The 21,005-nt window shown below is 40.6% G+C and overlaps 1 protein-coding gene across 1 annotated transcript in view; it reads left to right on the forward strand.

Annotated features, from left to right (window-relative positions):
• The window catches only part of LOC149858241 (connector enhancer of kinase suppressor of ras 2-like), a 762,411-nt gene that overhangs the window by 366,599 nt on the left and 374,807 nt on the right, over positions 1-21,005 (forward strand). The window contains exon 7 of the mRNA XM_090059075.1: positions 887-928. Coding sequence (XP_089915201.1) covers positions 887-928 — 42 coding nt within the window. The remainder of the gene's footprint in view (positions 1-886; positions 929-21,005) is intronic.

A 21,005-nucleotide genomic window follows, 5' to 3' on the forward strand; every position in this document is an offset into this window, starting at 1 on the left:
CTGGGGAGGGCAGAAAATGTGGGGAGGTCAGGTGGGGGGTAGAAGTGAGGAGCAAGCAGAAGGGCAGAGGCTGCTGAGGATAGACAGGGCATGCAGCAACAATGGCACAGGCATGGCAGGGAGCTATGTGCCAGGGGGCACAGACATGGGGAGGAGGCAGCATAGGGTTCAGGCACCACAAGTGGAAGGCAGACTCTGCAGGGGGAGCAAGGTGGCCACCTACTACCCTTATCACACACTTCCCTGCCACTGCCTTCCTCACTGCAGCAGGAGGGGGAGAGAGATGGATTTATAGTGACCCCCCCCAATAATACATGGAAAATTATAATAAATTTACAAATTTTCCATATATGTAGTCTAATGATTTGTGGGGGAGTATTGTCTTACATTCAGTCATCTTGGATTTGGGCATATATGGTAATTTGGGAAGTTGAGACTATTAATATAGTATCAGTTACATGAGGCTGTTCTTCATTTTACTTTGTCTGACAGAAATCTGTTCAGATAAATTGAGATGGGATATATGCTAGTATCCAAACAATATAACTCACTATGGTATATGGCATTGTGAAATATAATGAAATGTGACTGTGCACACACACACACACACACACATCTGCTGTTACTGAAGGCAAGATTTTTATTGATATAACTTGAAAAATAGCTTTGTAAAGTTATGTAGGTATTGTTGCAATACATTTTCTCAGATTAACTGTTAGATATTCATATAGAACTTGGAAATATTACTCATCTATATACATATATGTATGAAAATGAGGGAGAAGTATTGTAACACTGTAAACTATATTCTTATATATGTATAGAGAAAAGAAAAATGAATTGATATATGCATAAATTCTTTCTTCTCTTTTCTTTTTTACTGTAGGATTGCACAGTGTATGAAACAGAAAATAAAATTCTTCATGTGGTAAGTAGTTTTACTATTTCTGCTTTGATATGCGCTTAAGCATACGTATTTTTAATATGGTTTAAGAAAATAAGGTTTCTTAGAATATGGCAATGGATAATAGCAGTTATTAGGAGCTGAGTTTTATAAATTGACAGATGATAAGGCCAGAAAAGATGGTTGCTATTATCTAGTTTGATCTTCTGCATAATGCAAGCCATAGGATTTTCCTGAATTTCCTGAGTTCTCTTCTAGAACTTTGAACATCACCAGAAGTGCGCACAGTATTCCCCTCTTGGTGACTTCAGTGCCAAATATGGACACTGGATGCTACCTACTTCTGTGTGGTAGTACTCTGTGTTTACATCCAAGGTTTTCATTAGCCTTTTTGACTACAACATTGCCCTGACAGGTCTTGTTCACCTAATTATTCTCAATGTCCACAAAGTCCTTTTCAGTCTCCAGTCTCTTAAAAAGAGCCTAAATTTTTTGTTCTTATATATGCAATGGTATTAAAATATATATTTATTTTTTGCTTTTATGCAGTTTACTGAGAATCTAAATTACACTTCAAGATTGATATGTTTTGCTTACTTATCACACCCATTAAATTTGTGTCAGCTGCAAACTTTATCTATAATGATTTGATTTTCTTCCAGTTCTTGACTAAAAATATTAAATAGCTTATGTCAAGAACCTGGGACCTGGGAGTAATAATAGATTACAGTATGAATTTGAGCCAGCAGTGTGATGCTGTAGCCAGCAGGGCAAATAATACTCTGGCATCCATCAACCAATGCATCTCAAACGAAACCAAAGAAGTGACTCCACTCAGCATTAGTGAGACCACAGCTGGAGTACTGCATCCTGTTCTGGGCACCACACTTTAACAATGATGCGTTAAAGCTTGAGAGAATCCAGAGAAGGGCCACCCATATGATTAGAGACTTGCACGGCAGCCATATAAGAAAAGGCTGAGGGACCTGGGACTCCTCAGCCTCAAAAAGAGAAGGCTGAGAGGGGACTTGGTAGCAGCTAACCACTACATCAAGGGAGTACATCAAGGGCTCAGTGAGCAACTGTTTACCAGGGCACCCTTGGGGAAGATGAGGAGTAATGGCCACAAACTCCTGGAAGACCATTTCAGGCTCAACATTAGGAAAAACTTCATCACAGGTAGAGAGCCCAAACTGTGGAATAAGCTCCCTCCAGAGGTGGTGCAATCACCTATCCTGGAAATCTTCAAGAGGAAACTGGATCATCACCTCACTGGGTCACCCCAGTCTTTCCTGCCTGGTACAGGACGCAATGATCTTCCGAGGTCCCTTCCAGCCTTGCAATCTATGAATTTATGAACTTATGCCTGCAGGATCCTTCCAGAACCCTACACAATCAATGAGGAGTATCTATTTACAATTACATTTTGAGACCTATTAGTTCTTAATCCTTTTAATATATATCCTATTGATTCGTTATTTTCCTAGTTCCTTAAGCAGAATGTGTGATGCCAAATTCAAATATTTTACAGAAGTCTAAATACATTACAACAATACTAGTACCTTTATTTGAAATATTGTGTTAAAGGACTATGAGAATAATCTTATTTTAGGAATTATTTTTTTAAAACAATAATGTAATGTAACTTATATAACACTTTTGATATTGAAAGATCTAGGGTACTTTTATATAATTTAATGAAGGCAGGATGCAAATGCATATTTTTTATTAATTTTATATCTTTTGATATGAAAATCTTTGGGGATGCAAAAAAATAATTAGGGCTGAATGATTTAGTTGGGAGCAGATAAGAATAATAAATCATCTCCCATTCACTGAAGCAACCCAAACCCAAAACTTTGATCTTTGTACTAATCACCAGTTCTTAATTACTGGTGTAAAGGCTGTTTAGAAGTCTCATGGTATTATGGAATAATACGTTAACATGGGTGATTTAAATAAAGCTTCACTGAATTCCAGCAGATAATTTGTCAGCTATACTGCTTTACCTGCTGACATTGCTCATTGGTAGGGTGCTCCACTGAAGAGCCTTTTACACAACAAGTTTGGTGGCTTCTGGAGTTCTTAACGCCTAGACTAGCTGCATGTTAACATAACACTTTTTAAGTGGCTGAAAACATTCATTATTTGGCTTAAAGTTATGCCACTCCAGGAAAAATAATTTCCAATCTGCCTAATTTTGTTCCTGTTACCATGCAGCCACTTCCCACAGCGGTTCCACCCGAGTTGAATTCCTCCAGTATCCCAGAATATAGTGGCTCCTTCTGAGTCAGGGTGAGTGGAGACAGGCATTACACTTCACCTTCTGGGAATGGCAGACAGAGCAAGCACTGCAGCTCCAGTGTCTGGTGGCCATAGTGCCTCCCATGGCCACCTGGACTGGCTCTGTTTCTGTCAGCAATGGCATGGAAGGTGGGCACCACCTGAGCTTGAGGGAAAAAAAGAATAAGGCACAAACCAGTGGGGTGCAGGGTGGCAGGAGCTACCTGAGCTCCAGAGAAAAAAGTATTGGGGCCCTCAGAGCAAGTGAGCTTGGGGGCTGCAGCCCTGGAGCTCTCTGGTCTCACTGAAACTCACTAGGTGCATCCCAATGAGTGTGCACATTCAGGGGCATGCATTTTCCATGGGACAGATAGCAGCAGAACATATTTGTGCTGCTGCTATTTGTTCCTGGGCATGTTCCTGCACGTGTGCTGTGGGGCACAGCAAATTGAACCAGGTAGAGTAGGAGAGGTTGGGGCCAGCACTTGTACTGGCCCCAGCAGCCTTACCTGGGGTCCTCCCAGGGCAGCGGCAGTGCCAAGCCAGTCACTCAGAGCCTGAATGGCAGCCAGAGCGTGGCTCTGGCCTGTCAGGCTCCCTTTCTGGTGGCACATTTTGTAGCTGTGTGCACCATGCAGCTTTTTTTAGTGATGGCTTTTTGACCCAAGGATCTCCCAGGGCATTTTTACACATGCTTCTGATGCAGCGCTGGGCATTTTTAATTAGCAAGCCACGCTAATTGAAAGCATCTGTGTGTCGCGTGTATCAGTGGTGTAGCACAACTCCATGCTGAGAAAATGGTGGTGGTGCACTTTGAACTAAAGCACATTGACCGTGTATTAGTTCAAAGCACACCACCACCATTTTCTCAGCACAGAGGCGTGCTGCGCCATTGATACATGTGACATGCAAGGCTGTCAGAGCACATCATTTATGTGCTCCAGCAGACTTAATTAGTGCAGTCTGCTTTGACGCACTGGATTTCCAACACATCAGAGCAGGTTCCCTGCATGTGTGTAAGTGCTCCCAGTGTCAGAAAGACCCACCACACTGCAAATTAGCAGTAAGAGGAATGGGTGTCCTTGCGCTGAATGCAGTTTGTGGTGCCTCAAATGGGTTAGCTTTTATTTCGAGCCATTTGTACACACTCTAATTTTAAAGCAAGAATGAAAATCTGTAGTAAATCACTGCTGTGCTTTTAAATTCAGACACAATATGGAATGGCTTTGTAAAAACTGGATTACTGTTGCAAATCTGGTTCTTCATGGAGCTTCTTCAGGTGCTTCTTTTAAAAGCACCTGGAATCTGGAATTTAAAGTCTTGTATGTTTCTGAACCCTCAATTCGTAATTCTAGATAAGTTAGTTCAGCAGGAATGTTGCTGTTCTTGCTATATTTGTCACTATAGATCATTTATAATGTAGTGATAGCATGTCTTGGGGCATATACAGCTGACATGCTCCAGAGGTAGAAGTTCACTACTAGGGCTACTTTAGAATCATCGTCAGTGCCTGCTTTCAGGCTCTTGATCTCCAGCCATCTCTGAGTGGGCATTGCAAAAAATGGTCAGGGTATCCTTGCTTGTGAACTCTGGCTCTGGAGCATGTCAGTTGTACTTGGGTAGGTGAGGAATGTTCAGTCCCATGAAACCTGGTGTTCCCACAGTGTAGACAGGCCCTGTCCTGGATGCATATATAGGCAGAAGGGAAGGAAGAAGAGCTCAGAGTCTCAGCAGTTCATAGAAATTCCGTAGTGTTCATCCCATGTTCTCTGCTATGTCTAGTTTTCAATAGGCTTTGCCATTCCAGATGAGACTGTTAATTAATAAAGTTCAGCGACAGTATCCTTTCTTCCAGCACTGGCCAGTATCTGATAAATTTGAAAAAGACGAAAGCAAAAATCCCCTAAACCACAAATAATATTCCTAAGTAACTATGCAGTGCTGTGCAATGGTAGAAACAATTAGCGTTTACCTTAAAATCTAAAATCTGATTTTGACTTTTAAGTCTGCATAATTAGAATTGTTATAGTGGAATTAATTAAATATTCAACAGTCGTTTTTCCTTAAAAAAAAAAAAATCTATGCCAATTTTGCTCACTGGGCCTCCTTATGGTCTGAAATAAATTGAGCGATCCACATTTAGGGTCCTGTGAGTAAAGAGCTCCTGAGCAGGTGCATGACATGAGATTATGTGAGATAAATGCTGGAATTCAAATTTACAGAATATAACACAAGAGCATTTTCTTTTACTAGCATTCTTTTTATCTGTTTATTCTGGCAATTTATTTACCTAACCGTTCACCATGGCTCTGGTCAGCTCATTAGGAGGGGAGGGATGAGGTGAGTGGTCAGAGCACAGCTAGGAGGCAGGAGTGTGACTTAGATAGGGGTCTATTTCATTTAGAAGGTCTAGGATGATATGGGAAGAAGGCAAAAGAAGGAGAGGTCCTGTAGGCAGGACTGAAACAAAAGCAGCTGGAAAAAGGTCTGTATGACTTTTTAGTTTGGTAATTAGGAGATCCTGTTTGGAGAAAGGACACCGGCTTCCAGTTCTCAATCCAGTGAATATTTAATAATTTATACAAAGCAGAGTGCTAATAGGAGATATTTGGAAGTCCTAACCCAGGGGTGGGCAATTATTTTGGGTGGAGGGCCCCTTACTGAATTTTGGCAAGCTGTCGAGGGCTGCACGACAGGCAGCCAGGGGCAGATAAATATTAGTTGTCTAAACTTTTGAGTGGCCCCACAGGCCAGATAGAATGGCCTGGCGGGCCACATCTGGCCCAGAGGCCGCATTTTGCCCACCCCTGTCTAACCTCAGAAAACCTGCTGGTCTAGTTGGGGGAGGGGGAGGAGGGAGTACTTTCTGGAAGGTGCAGGAAATGAGTTCAAAACCATCTCATACAGGAAGGATAATTGAACCTGGGTATCCCACATCCTATGAAAATGTAAGACATAAGCTTGAAGCTAGCTTTTCATTATGAGTCCCAGCATTAACCCCATGGTAACATTACTGTCATATCTTATCAGAAGCTAAGCAGTTCATGCAGCAAGCATGAGGGGATTTGATAGCAGCTTTTAACTACATGAAGGGTGGTGGTTCCAAAGAGGATGGAAATGGACTGGTCTCAGTGGTGGCAGATGATAGAACAAGGAGCAATGGTCTCAAGTTACAGCAAGGGAGGTTTAGGTTGGATATTAGGGAAATCTTTCTCACTAGGAGGGTGGTGAAGCACTGGAACAGGTTACCTAGAGAGGTGGTGAAATCTCCATCTTTGGAGGGTTTTAAGGCCTGGCTTGACAAAGCCCTGGCTGGAATGATCTAGTTGGGGATGGTCCTGCTTTGAGTATGGGGTTGGACTAGATGACCTCCTGTGGTCCCTTCCAACCCTTAATTTTTTCTGATTTGATGATTAGTTATATAATTGTTACCTGAAATTCAACCCAAAATTGGGTACCTTGGCTTTCGAAACTTCACAGCAGTGTGCCTGCTTTAACCAAAGGTTCTGTTGGATTGTTAAAAGGCCATGAAACAGCTTTATCCATCAGTTTCCATCCCTTGAAAGAAATCAGTTTTCTTATCTAACTGGTAATTATGAACCCTTCTAGCCTTTGAAGGACTAAAATGTGATGGTTCTACCATTACCTAAACCTGAGTGGCTCCTTTATCCAGTGCTCAGAACTTCAAACTCATTGCCCCTCTTTTTCCTGTCAAATTTTTCATTCAAACAGATTTGTCAGGCAGGTGAACCCTGCTGCACAGGGTAGAGAAGGTCTGATATACCCCTATCAAAACTAAACCAACCCATCCAGAATTTGAAGTGAGAAAGACTACTACATAAGAGAAGGTATGATTCACTTTTAGTAAAGGAGAGGTTCCCCTGGATGGGCTGTTGGGTGGGTATTTCATTATGCTACACAGAAGACAAGTGAGGTGGGATGAATGAAAATAGGAAAGTGAATTTTATGGTAAAGACGACAGGCAGTAAATGTAGGCAAGCAGTCAGATAGGAGTGTGTCATAGTGTTGTTTCCTTGGGATGCAAATAGGTCAAATGGAAAAAAAAAAGAATACAAGACTGCACCTAATTTGTGTGGGGTTAGTTGGCATCACCTATGTATCACAACCGTGTATCTGCAGTACATGGTGGTAGACATCTCTTAATTTCATTAAGGGACAACAGCTCAATTATGTGAAGTGCATTTGGATTGCATGTTGAAAGTTAGAATGAAGATATAAGCATGGAGTACAGGAGTATTGGCGTATACTGCAGATATGTTTTGCAAGAATTATCTGTTAGCTTGGTGACTGAGCCATGGGCAAAGAGGCTTATGTCGTGATTTTGGGTCACAAAGTGGGCCTTTGAGGGGACATGAGACAACAATATGAATAGCAGTTGTTGTTGAAAAGAGTTGTTTGGAGGAAGTAAGTTCCATTTTTCAAAATATTGAAAACTCGGCTTTCTTTTCAATCGGGTTGAAAACCAGAAATTTCTTTTAAGGAACTAGGCAGACAAGATTCTTTTGGTAAATCTGCTATCCTTTATTAGACTAACTCAGGTAGTTAGAAAAATTCTTTGCAAACTTTTGGGTACAAATACCCTTTGTCAGGCTGAGGAAGCATCTGCGCTTGGTCTGTGCTCTTCCTGGGTGGAATAAATAGTAAAAAAGCCATAGGCTTCTATTCATTCCAAGCACACGCTTCCCCGGGGATTCTGTGACAAGCTTTGTACAAAGCAAAGAGAAGAATAAAAAGAAAGAAAAAAATAATACAAAGAAAAATTAAGAATTTTTTGTGTGTATGTAGAAAACCTCTTAGTTTTTTTTTTTAAAAAAAAGAAAAATAATCAAGTGAATGAAAGCCCCAAAAAGTAACAATAGTTCTAAAGGACATTAATGAGGCTACGTTAGAAACATCATACTCTGGAAGCTTGGAAGTGGCTCAAAATGGAAAATCTCACACAGTTTTTTAAGGCACCTGTGTTAGCATTACAAAGTACTGTGCGGTTACTGTTTGGAGGCAGAGCTTCACAACAGCTTAATGATGATCCCTTGTAAAGACCGACACCAACAAGAATTCAAGACTGGAGTAGTATAGATGCATTAGCATGGCACTCCACCTGAGCCATCATACTTTGCTTCTCAATGGGTCTGATTAACCCAGGCCAAGCACTGTGCTAATGCAGCAATACTGCTTCTGGTATTTGAGCTAGTTCATTTAGAGCTAGCTTGAATATCCTGGGGTGCATAAGGTGTGTAAAGCAAAGGTTTTTTATTGCTATAAGATGACAATATTGATATCTTTATGTATTCAGCTTCTTTCATATGTAAGGTTTGAATAAGAGTGACAGCTAAACAGTTCTCTATCAAGATGTAGCGAGGCATAAGAAATGTTTACCAAGTAGAGTAAGTTTATCAAAGCATATGGTGTGAATTGGCAAAACATCCTCAGTTTGTGCTCTGAGAGAGTTCAAGCAATGACTAGGAAATCTGTTGTGTTAGGGTGCAAATTGAAGTGGTATGTAATACTAAGCTTGCTCACTGCATGATTAACATTTAGGTTATTTATTTAGGTGCAAAAAATGCTCAGAATTTTGTAGCAGTTTTTGTAAAAGTGGTCAGGTTTACTTAAGTTCAGGCACTGAACTCACACTTGTTTTCAGCTTTGTGTTGGAGCTTGAGCAGTGCAGGTGTTCAGGTGCATCATTGAAAGTATGGAGTCTGCATGTTCAAAGCCACTGCAGAAGTGCTCATGATGTGGCCTATAATACTCCAACAAAATCTGTTAAATACCTTGTCACAAGGGCATGAAAATGGAAGGAAGTTTTGTGTAATAAAATGTGAAGTAATCATCAAAATCTTCTCTGTGCAAACATGAGATGGCTGTCATGTGGGAAGGTGTTGACTCATCTCTTTGAACTTTGTTCTGAGGTACAAAAAGTTTTCCTTAGTGATTTTGGTTTTGAAAAGGCTGATTACTTTGTGAATGTGTTATGACTGTCAAAATGATCTATTTAGCAGACTTGTTCACTCATCTCAAGGAACCAAATGGCAGTGTACAGGAACTGAAAATTATACTTTACGGTGATCATGGCAAAACAAAGGCTATGATGATGATGAAACTAGTTTATTGCAAAAAAAAAAAAAGGGGGGGGGTTGGAAGGGAAATTTCCAGTCCCTTGAACCTTGCAAAATGTCTTCATTTGAAAGGAATTATAAATGTATTCCATCCTCCTTGCTGAAATAAAACAACTTTGCCTGAATTTGGTCACCATGTTTTTAAGGAATGCTCTTGCAGAAAATGAGAAGTGCATCAGGAAGCCATTTTTAATACAAAAAAAAGGAGAGAAAGAGAAATGAAAAATTGACTGAACTTTCATGTGATAGTGCGCTCAAGTTCAAATTCAGCAAGAGGCAGCTCAACAACTTTTTGGTTGAGAAAAAGAGAGGGTTTCTTCTGATGTTCTTCTATGCTATGTATCAATGCAAGACTGCTTTTCATAACCATAAGGGCAGAAAACCAAATACAGGAGAAGATTAATTCAAAACTAGGCTTTTGGATAAAACTCACCAGTATCTCACCACTTGATTCTGCGAAGCATACACACTCTTCTCAGTAATAATAGCCTTTTTTTTTTTTCCCCAAAATTGTTCAAAGTGTTTAATATTTTTCTTGATTTATATTTTGGTAAGTAAAGAAAAAAAGCATATATTGGCTTGTGTTAATAATCCAAATAAAAATTAATGGGGTTTGAAATTTAAATTATACAAGTTAAAAATAAAAAGAATAAATGCAGTTAAGTGACACACCAGAATATGTCAAGATGCCATTTTTGACAAATTTAATTGTTCCTTGTGTTTTGAATACTACAGAAAAACATAAATAATAATAGTTGCTTCTGCGTGCTATTTAGATTCACAATATAAAACTCTAAGATGTCTTAAAAGATTGTTTTAATCAACAGGTTAACCTTCTTTAGCCTTTTGTTTTACAATAGAATCTGGAAATACTTAAGACTATTAATGCCTAAAATAAATGTGCACAAAAAGGAGATTGTGGTTGACTGTGCTGTTTCAAACATTGGGTTTTAAAAAAATATGGTAATATATGAATGGTTTAAGTTTGGGAATCACTGATCTTGAGAGTGTATGCCAATTTTCAATTTACTACGGTGACCAGGTCAATTTTTTGCTATTTGTTGTAATAGCTTCTGTAAGAAAACTTAGTTTGATCTGACTCAATTTCTCGTGTTCTCACTTTATTCTCACACTTTCTGACCTCCAGGATATTGCTTTCTATGCTGATCAGTCATTTTCCTCTAGTCCTTACAGGTTCGTTCCTTATTTCTAGTATCCTTTTTGAGGTAGTTATTTATCTCTACCTATTCAAAGCAATGCATATAATAGAGACTTGAGGGCCTCAGTGTCTACCAGTGATTACCCTACTTCTGTATTTATAGACTCAAAAGAGTGACAAATTCTAAGAAGCAAATTGCTTCATCTGTAGGTGAGCTTCATCTTTTCATTTGGAACATAACTGGGTTGACAAATAATTTATCTGACCCATTGTGGAGAAATCATTTTACAGTATAACCTCATAAATTCAGCATGCTTGGGACCTAGCATCTGCTGGAAATGTGAAAATTCTGGATTAGTGAATGAGTGAGCCTGCCCTGAACACCAGGAAGAACCCAGTGCTGCTACTGGCCCCAGCCTGATCCAGGCTTTTCCCAGATCCAGGGGCATGTGCCCCCTGGGAAGAGCCCAGCACAGCCCCGCAGCCCACAGCCCTCCTGGAATGCATGTAGCAGTAAGAGCCACGCCTCCCCCTTCCCCCCCCATACCCTCTACCCACTTAGAGTTCCCTCCACTTTGCTCCCTGCTGCAGCCCCAGGAGCAGCTGATGCCACCTGCCTGCAGTGCCACCTTTTTGAGAATTCCAGAAGTTTGAGTGCTGAATTTATGAGGTTATACTGTATTAATTATTTTGATGTTGTGATTTTATAAGAGACATGGCATGGGAAGATAGGCTGCTTATACATATTCTCAGGGCTGAGGAGGGGCATTTTAGTTAGAACAGTTCCCAGGGAGCCACTATAATTAAAACACCTCACCATCACATGTATTAAGTCCCACATGTTTAAAAAGGGCCATGAAACACTTTAAAACTTATTTGACAAGGTTTAAAGTGCCCCTGTGGGCATTTTAAAATGCAGGGAGGCTTAATACATATGACTCTGGAGCATTCTAATTAGATTGCAGAGTAAGTCTATAGGCAGCCATAATGTCTATTTCTGGTGGGGGTGGGGGGGGTCATTCTACAAAAATAGCTGAAATGCTAGAACTTAGAGTTTCAGGGAGGATTTGTTATTCATCTCAATAAGAAATCTGATTGGTGACTAGAAACTGAATTAGAGTGTGACTATCTATTAGTCCATATTAAATTCTACATTTAAGTTCCCTTAATTCTTATTAATGTTTTTTTGCCGCCATTTACATCAAGAACTGATGCAGTCCTGAAATGGAAGTTGTTACCTAATGCTCTAGAGATGATCCAAAACACTCAAATCCAAGATGACTTAGAATTGAAGTCCCCCACCCCTTGCTTCCCCTATGCAGTACTGTGGGAAGGAAGGCAAAGCCCACAGTGGCAGCCCACCCTTGCCCCATTCACAGATCTGGGGGGCACATGCTTGCCTGGGAGTGGAGGCAGTGGTAGGAGCTTCCCCCCCCACATCCCCACACCACCCCAAATGAGCCACTTGCAGCTCTGTCCCATGCCCTGCTCCAGCTGGCCAGTTCCTATTGGCGCCTCTTTGCTTCCGCACCTGGGACAGTCACCCCGCTCACTCCACCTTGCTATGGCACTGCACCCATGCCTGTTTCTATGCCTGCCCCTGCCCCTCTCCCTCTCCCCTGCCCCCCATGCCTATGCCAGCCAAATATGCTCTCACATCTCACAAAAGAGAACATCATTTTGAAGAACAGGCATTGGTGGTACAGACCATGATTTAACGAGGACCACTCTAAAGCTAAAGTCTCTTTAATAGAAGTGGAGTACAATAGAATGGAGGAATACAAATCCAAAAACAACTGTGTTCTTTTGCAACAGATTAAAAAGATTAAAATAAACTATAAAAAACTAATAGCTAAGAAGAAGAAACAATATCAAAACAAAATTAGTAAAATTATTTTAGAAGACATTTACCCTGATCACTGGAATGAAAATATAATAGACCCAATTTTTAGAAACAGTGAAGAGAGATATCCTGCAGCATGGCACCCTGTTAGTCTTCTGTGTATTCCAGACAAATTATGTGAAAGACACTTTCTCATTTGCAAACATTGATTTCTGAAAATAACATTCTGGAAAAAGAACAAATGGTCTTAGAGAAAGTTATTTTTGGATGAACCATTGCTTAATGTAGCATTATTTGGCATCCAAATATGTAAAAAACCAAACAAACCCAAAAACAAAAAACTCCCCCAAACTAAAGCTATTTCTATATAGCCTTCATAGATATGAAGGAAGCTTTTGATTCCATAGACCAACTAAAATTATTGAAGAAACTGTCAGTGACATCAGTGGATAAAGCTCTCTTACATTTAGTTGTTACTTACTACAGCATCTAGAGTGTGTTATGAGATTGGTGGTGCCATATCTAGTAGTTTTCCAAATAAGATAGGGGTGACAAGGATGTCTGCTCACTCCAATATTTTTAATATATTACTGAATGATCTAAAGAATGCAATAATGGGGAATCAATTCCAAGTACCTATGCTATTGAATGACTCTATCTCTGGCTTTATGCAGATGACACATTATTAATATAACAATTCTAGATAGGCCCCAAAGGTCACTAGATTATTTTCAACAGTATTGTATCTCAACTATCTTGGAAATCAACACTGCACTGTCCTTGGAATCAAGGCACTGTTTTTTAGCAATGAAAGGAGAAAACTGGTATGGTATTTACAAAGAAATTGGAAGTGCTATCCTCATATAAATACCTTTAAATCTATTTTAATACAAATATGAAGATGAATAAACATACTGAAAATGTAAGCAGTAGAGCAAAACAAACTTTGGATAGAGTTTCATCCTTTTATTTTAAGACGAATAGAAGGGCAGTACTGGTAGCACTAGGTGTAAGGTAAAGTATAGATGTAAGGTAAAGTATATTTTATTATAAGGAATGGAACTATGGGATGCTGACCCCATGGTTCATTCAAAAATAGAAAAGAATTTGAATTACTTTCCAAGGCAGCGTTTATCTCTACAACAGAGAGGCTTATACAATCTGAAATGGAGCTGCTTATTGCAAGCACTTCATCTCAATGAAGAACTTAAAATTATTGGATAAGAATAAGAGCCTGTACCTCTGTTAAATACCCTCAGACTCATTTTACAAGCCACTCCTCTTCCAAATAAACCATTATTTGTATGGTTAAATAACATTTATTCCTGGGAAACATGCTAACAGTCACTGACCCAATATTCCTCGTACATTGAAAACAAGATGTAAGAATTAAAGATGTCAGTATGCAGGTAGTGAGATCTTCTTGAACTTTGTTCCTTTTTTGAGATTTATAAAGCACTGTTTTGGCTTAGAAATCTAACCATCTGAAGTACAACTACAAAACAGAAGCCATTATTATACTGAGATGTATTCAAATGAGATATGCAGTTGTTATGGGCAGGTAGTATCAGTCCCTATATACAGACTAGGTATGTTTTTCCAGGAAGAATAAGATAAATGATTTAAATCACTATTTATGGTCTTGCTCACTCTTTGAAGAAATAAGAGGAAATTTCTCCATTAGTGGAATATATTTCTCCATTACTGGAACATTTTAAACACTGGACTAATGAGGAAAAAAATGTCTGGCTCTTTGCTGATAACTTGCAACCTGTTCTGCACTCTCTAGGTGAATTTGTATGACTTGAACAAAGAACAAGGATTAACATCAAATAAGATTCCACTATTTTTATTCTTTTATTCTACTGCCATATTTTCTTGAATCAAAGACAAGGGTTTTTCCTCCAGCCAGCATGAGAGGAAAGTCCCTTGTCTTAGATTTGCATATAAAGTTGAAGACGGAGCAGATAGCTGCTGCAGCTCTGACGCTGGCCCTGAGCCAGCGTTGGGCCAGGGTCAGACCCACAGCCTCCTGTTCCTGCCCCTCCTCCCCCTCTCCCCCCCCTTACTGTCAGATGCAGTGGGCTTCCAGCCCAGACTGGATTCCCTCCCAGGCATGGAAAACTCCACCCCTGCATGGCCACTGCTTCATGGCCGAGCAGGGGCTGTGCCTCCGTTGTGCTCTGTGACCCAATAGGAAACAGCCTGAGCAGCATCAGTCAGTAAGGAGGCGGGGGTGGGGGGAGGGAAGAGGCAGCGACTGGGTACTGGGAGTGGAGGGGCAGAAATTATGGGGGGAGTGGGAAAGCGGTTGCGGGGAGGTAGGGGTGGGGGGATTTAGGTGGGAGGCAGGAAGGCTGTAGGAGGAAGAAGGGTGGGGGCAGAGGGTGAGGGGCTTCCTGACCTCCCTAGCCACCGGACCCCACCAGTCACTGTTTTTCCTGCTGTCACAGTGGCAGGAGTGAAGGGGGGATATGAATTTAAGATAGCTCTGCAATAATTAGATTCTGTACCCGGAAAATTATAACAGATTTATAAATGTTCCATATATAGAATCTAATTACTGGGGGGTTGGCTTACTTCAGGACCATTTTAGATTTCAGTAAATACGATATTGTATATTGTTTCATTTTATTTATTTTTATATCATCATACATTATGTTCTGCTTTATTTCTATTCAAATTTGTAGAATGAATAATCTTATAGAATGCATTTACCAATATTCATGCATTTAGTGAACTATTAAACTAATGTAAACTATTAATCCAATTATATCAGGGATTCCCAAAGTTTTTTTCTCTTTTTAGAGGGCCAGTCCTGAGTGGTTGTCTGTATATTGACTGACTGTTGAAATATGATATATCAATTAAGGTAAAAATGTTATGCACTGAATGTTTATTTATTTTTAAATTTATTTTTAACTTCTTGTTTTACTGTTGCATAGGTTTATAGATTTACCAGAATAACAAATAAATTTATTTTTTTAAAGCTTCAACAAATAAAGCTTTAAGCCAGTAATTAAAGTTTTCCATTGAAAGCTTTAAATTTGTTTTAAATTATATCTAAATCAAATTTAAAATATAGAAATTATACATATAATTACATTTTATTGGAAAAAAGTGAAAAAAGCTTCATCGCTAATTTTTATTAAGTGAGATGTATGCCGCCACTTTTTATCAGATACCATATGTTGCAGTCTTGGTTCAGTGCTTGACTGCAACACAGAGAGGACTGTATGAAAATGATCATCTATCAGTCTGGATCTTTTATATTCATTTTAAAGAATGCTTTATTACATAAGTATATGCTTCTAAATAGAGAAGCTGTGCATTGTCCACGTTTATGTATTTCAGGGTACATTTCAGGAGACTCTTTAGTAAAACATCAGCAAAACTAAGTTTGTGGTAAGATGGCTTTGCTAGTGCACCTGCTTGCAAGTCCATCATTTTAACTCCATGTCCATTGGAGCACTTTCTGGGTCACATATAAGTGGATTTTGAAAAATAGCCAGTGTCTGCATGTGAAACTTAAAATCTAAGAAGCCCCAGATGAATTATTTTTTAAAAAGCACTGAATTAATTGGAAATAGTTTTTGGACTGCAGAACTTTCAATGAACTTAGTTCTTTTTTCCAGGAGCACTCCAAAGCGACTTACCTTCATACGATATTACAGCTCAAAGCTATTTGCATAGCCTAAACATCATTTCTTCCTATGCTATGTAGACCAACAGTCCTATTTTTGATAGGCAACACAACAGTAGTGCTTTGTCAACAGAAAGAGGAGAGCACAATCCCTCCCCACTACCTTTCCCAAGAAATTGTTCTGGAACTGAGGTATTTATTTTCACATTGCACTAGTAGCTCTGCGTGCACTGAGCTTGTAATCTTCCAGAATGTAGGGCAGCTTGTTCAATGGACCCTGTGTCAATGCACCTAACAGCTGGTTAAATACTATTAAAGAAACTGCACTGTTGAAGTCCAAAATACATAGTGCACAGCAGAAAGGAATTTACCAGTGTAACCTCTGCAGCTATATGAAGGACATTCTGTATTTGGGGCAGTTTGAGCAGCATACTCAAGTTCCTGTTATACTGGATTACTTGGTGTTCCTAAAAAACTCAAGGCTATCCATCTTAATGTACTCTTGTGATATAGATGTAACAATTGCATCCATATGAAATGGTACCAATATACAATATTTTCCTGCAAACCACATGCCAACAAATAAGACACATACCTTGTTTTTGGAAGACAGAATGTGGAAATATTAATTTTCCAGAATCATGGCTGAGAGAGCTGAATGTATGCAGGAAGTTCACTTGCCCTCAGCCAGCTCAATGGCTGCTTCAGGAATAACCTACAAGCTACTCTGCCAAAAGCTACTGCCAGTTTGGCACTAGCTGTAAGAGGGTTAAACTGGACTATACCCCTGTTGCTGGCTTCCCCTAAGAGAATGGCTATCCTTAAAGCACAGCATCTCCATGCTTCTATTCCTCCATGCTGCTATTCTGCATGGAAAATCATTTTACCTGCTTAAGGCATGCATCCCAATTTTGGGGGCTGATTTTGGAGGGGAAGTTTGTGGGGTGCATAAATAAATATGGTTAGCTGCTGTGATGTAACTGTTTGCAGCAATACAAGTGTAGCAAAACAGTTGCAGTTTTAAGTTGCACACAAGGATAAAGTTCCATTGATTTAACTCACTACATGGGGATGTAATAGGTATGTCATAGCAGATGATGCACATTATGGAGATGTGCATCCCATTCCCCATTTGAAGTTGATATAAACTACATTTGTCTATAGTCTTAACTGAGTTAATGATTCTTCCCTTTGAGCTTCTATCCGCACGTTCACTTCAGCATCCATTTAGGAGAACTACTCCTTCTGTAGCCCTAACATCACCCAGACTGGTAGAGAAAATCCAAGAATTTATGGCTGGTCCACCTGAGGCAATGTTTTGCAAGGGCAAAGTGAACCATAGGCTTTTTAAATTTTTTACAAAATTATTTCAGATTTCCACGTAAATCCATTGGTTCATTTGCAGTTTTTCTTTACCAGTCCCCATTTTTTCATTGAGGAAAGTGAAATGGTGCATCCTTGAGACAGTTAAGATACTTTCATTTTATCAGGACAGGATAAAACCCTGTCTTTTCCTGACTTTAAAATATCTGCAGATAGAAGAAAGAGTTAGGCAATAGTTATCTAAAGGTTGTCTAAATAATTTAACTGTATTAGAACCAGCCATGCAGGAAAGAACCCATTACACACGACTCAGGCAGTTTCTACAGTTTTCCTGGGAATCGCACCAATTTCAGAATTTTGCAAGATGGCCTACATATGACTCATTCTACATTTTCACACAATACTGCTTCTTAGTGCTGACATCAAGACCTGATGCCTAATGTGGCAAAGCTGTTCTGCTAAAATACTCTGAGCACCCACTTTCTGTCTATAAGGTCACTTCTCGTGAATCAGCAAATGTGCAACGTTGCGAAGTTACTCAAAGAAGAAAGTAACTATTGTAATTATTGGCTCTTTGATACGTGTTTGCTACATACATCCATCAACTTCTATATAGATTCAGTACAGGGGGATGGACAAGTAAGCAGCTTGCTTTACTTTTCATGCTTGGATGGGGAACATAAGGTAACTAGGGAGTGAGCATAGCTGCAGAGACAAAAAAGAATCTGTACTTGCAGACATCAGATCCAGGCATACTGGAAGTGGAGTACAGGTGAATCACACATGTCAAAGAACTGTGAGTGCTGTAGAATAACTGAGATTTTTGTTTTATTTTTAAGGTTTTTTAAAACTAAATGAGAAAGCTACATGAACAATTGAATACATATTTCAAGGTCACACATATACCATAGGGTTTCATAAGGATAGATAAAATGATCTGTCATTCCAACCCTCGGAGCTCAATGATGCACACAATAGTTCCAGCCACTGGAGGATTAGAAAGTACTTTTAAAAGTTAATTTTTCCAAATTATATACTTAATACCATTACCTTTATAATGCATTAATTGCATATGTAAATGTGCCCTATATTGCTCAAATATTGCTTGTGCCAGTCCTATAAGGCATTTAATAATAGTACTGGTAATAATCTGCATGCCAAATGATACACATTTTGTAAGCAATGAACATATCACCTATGTAGTACACATAAGTAGCATAGTAGATACTAGATAATTCCACTTAAAAATATTAAATTACATGACAGTGAAATTGTTGATTATTATAGATGCATAATAATTAGTTATATTTTTTACTTAGGTTATGGACCTACAATTTACCATTACATAGGTTTGTTAACTTTAAAATACTATTTCAACAATTAAAGCAGCAAAAGATTAAGAATGAGTTTGAATAACTCATTTTTGTTTCACAACTGTTAGAATAAAAGCCTGAAAAATAAAAACTGTGTCTGTAACAGACAGCAGAAAGCAGAAGCTATACTAAATGATAACTGGGTCCTACCCTCTTCTCACCAGTGGGGATGCAATTTGTAGGCCTCTCTTTGTAATCTTGACCAACTGCGACTTACTTTTAGCTTTTACCTTACCTGGCTTCATTATAGTATACACCCTCCTCCTCCTTCCTTTTCCCTTTTGTCCACTGATATCATACTCTCAGTCCTGGTTACCCTTACTCCTCTATGTTTCCCATGAGCTCTACCTGCTCTTCTTCCCCTCTCTGCTTCAGTCACTTCCTTCTAACTAGGGAGTGCCAAACTCATTCAACCTTACAGGCCACATGAGGGTCTCTAGGCCTGTCTGCGAGCTGAATCTAACCAGTAGGCAAGGCTGATCTGGTGATGCATTACATGCAGCATGCTTTCTGTGCTGACCCTGCTGTGCTTCAGGCAGCACATGCCAGTTGCATTTCGGGGCTTGCTATTTGGACCTGGCACCAGGAACACTGCAGGCAACCTAGGGGGCCAGAACAGGGCAGACGATGCATGCCAGGCCCCACAGGACTTGCCTTGAGTGCTGGATCCAGGGCTAGTCAGGATTGGGCCCCAGTGTGTAGGGCTGTCTGGCAGGGTGTGTAGAGCTGTAAGCAGTGGGCAGCACACAAATCTCGAGGTCCAGCTTGCACATTACAGGCAGCACAAACCCTGGAGCAGGGCTGGCATGTGGTGCTCATAATACACATGCTGGACCAGGTGCTGTGGGTGATGCTCACAGCATAGGGAGCTAGCAGAGGGCCTGTGCTGCATGCCTGTGCTCTGGCTCTGTCATGGTCCTATCTAGACTGACTCAGAGGCAGTGCTTAGCACTGGTCCAGTGTGAGTGCTGTGTACAGTTTGTGTGCCGGACCAACCTCCTGTGCCACAAACAATGCCTGCAGTGCCAGGTCCAGACCATGAGCCATATTTGCTCCTCATGCCACACATGGGGTCCATCTGCTACTCTTGGGCCAGATCTTTGGGCTCCACAGGCTAGATTCAGCCTGTGGACCATATATTTGACACCCATATTCTAACTGCCATCTCAAATGCAGATCTCCATCCAAATCTTTTTCCTCATTTTTAGTGATATTTTTTTCCCAATCTTGGGGCAGTCCCTCTACCCCAGCCTCTCTGTCTCTGATATCTGACCCCCAGCACACGTGGTGGACCCCCAGCACAGCTGGGAGGTAAGTGGGGCCCATGGTGGGAGGGGAGAAGCCAGCTGTGGGATGCAGCTGAGAGGAGCCAAGGAGGGTCATGCCCTGCTCCCCCAGCTCCTACTTGGCCCATCTCCCCAGGAAGACAGAGGAAAGGAGGAGGCACTTAACTGTCCTCCTCTCTGATAGGGCAGGGTCTCCTGGCCCTGAGAGTGGTGTGGTGCTGGGCCCACTGTGCGTGTGCAGGATGTAAAAGGGCCCGCCAACAGCAGAAGCCACTGTACAGTCGGGAGGTCAGTGGGGCCTGTGGTGGGAGGGGAGTAGCCAGCTGTGGGAGGCACCTGAGAGGAGCTGAGGAGGGTCACGCCCCCACCTGATTCCTACTTGGCCCAGTCCCCCAGGGAACCATGCAACCAGAGCCTCACAAACAGGCATGCTCTAGGCCCAGCACTTGAGTTAGCACAGAAGCTTGCACAGGAGGGTGAGCATGAGGGGCATGAGGCTCTAGCCGGCAAGCCAGATGGGAAGTTTCTGCACAATAGTAGCCTGGACTACTACATGGATTATGGTGGGGACACTCCGCACCCCTAAGTTTTTCTCTATGACTGGACCCCTCCCTTCTGGTACCTCCAAGGCCTCCACTCAGATGGAGCCTGTGGTTCCAGCCTCTACCCAAATGGAGCCTGGAGCCCCCACCTGATTCCTACTTGGCCCAGTCCCCCAGGAAGTCAGAATGTAGAAAAGGATGTTTCCAATGGTGTGATTCTTACTTCCCATTTAACATCCTGCAAAAATGAGCTGTATTGCATGATTAGCTACTATGGGAGGAATATACTTGACTAGTGCAAGAAAATCCATATTGAACTCAATTGTTCATTTGGTGCAGCTGTCTTCCCAGGAGAGGGAAAGACAGTTGGTTACACATCAAGTCTTCCAAAAACTAATAATACTATATTTCATGTCTACATTTGTGTTGTACCTCACTGTTTTAGCTGGATCCCAACGGCAATACTGAAATTGAGAGAGGTGGTTAGCTGTGCTAGTCTGAAATCAGGTTAG

The sequence above is a fragment of the Crocodylus siamensis genome, chromosome 8, assembly GCF_052110815.1.
Source record: "Crocodylus siamensis isolate JL-2025a chromosome 8, ASM5211081v1, whole genome shotgun sequence".
Taxonomy (NCBI): domain Eukaryota; kingdom Metazoa; phylum Chordata; order Crocodylia; family Crocodylidae; genus Crocodylus; species Crocodylus siamensis.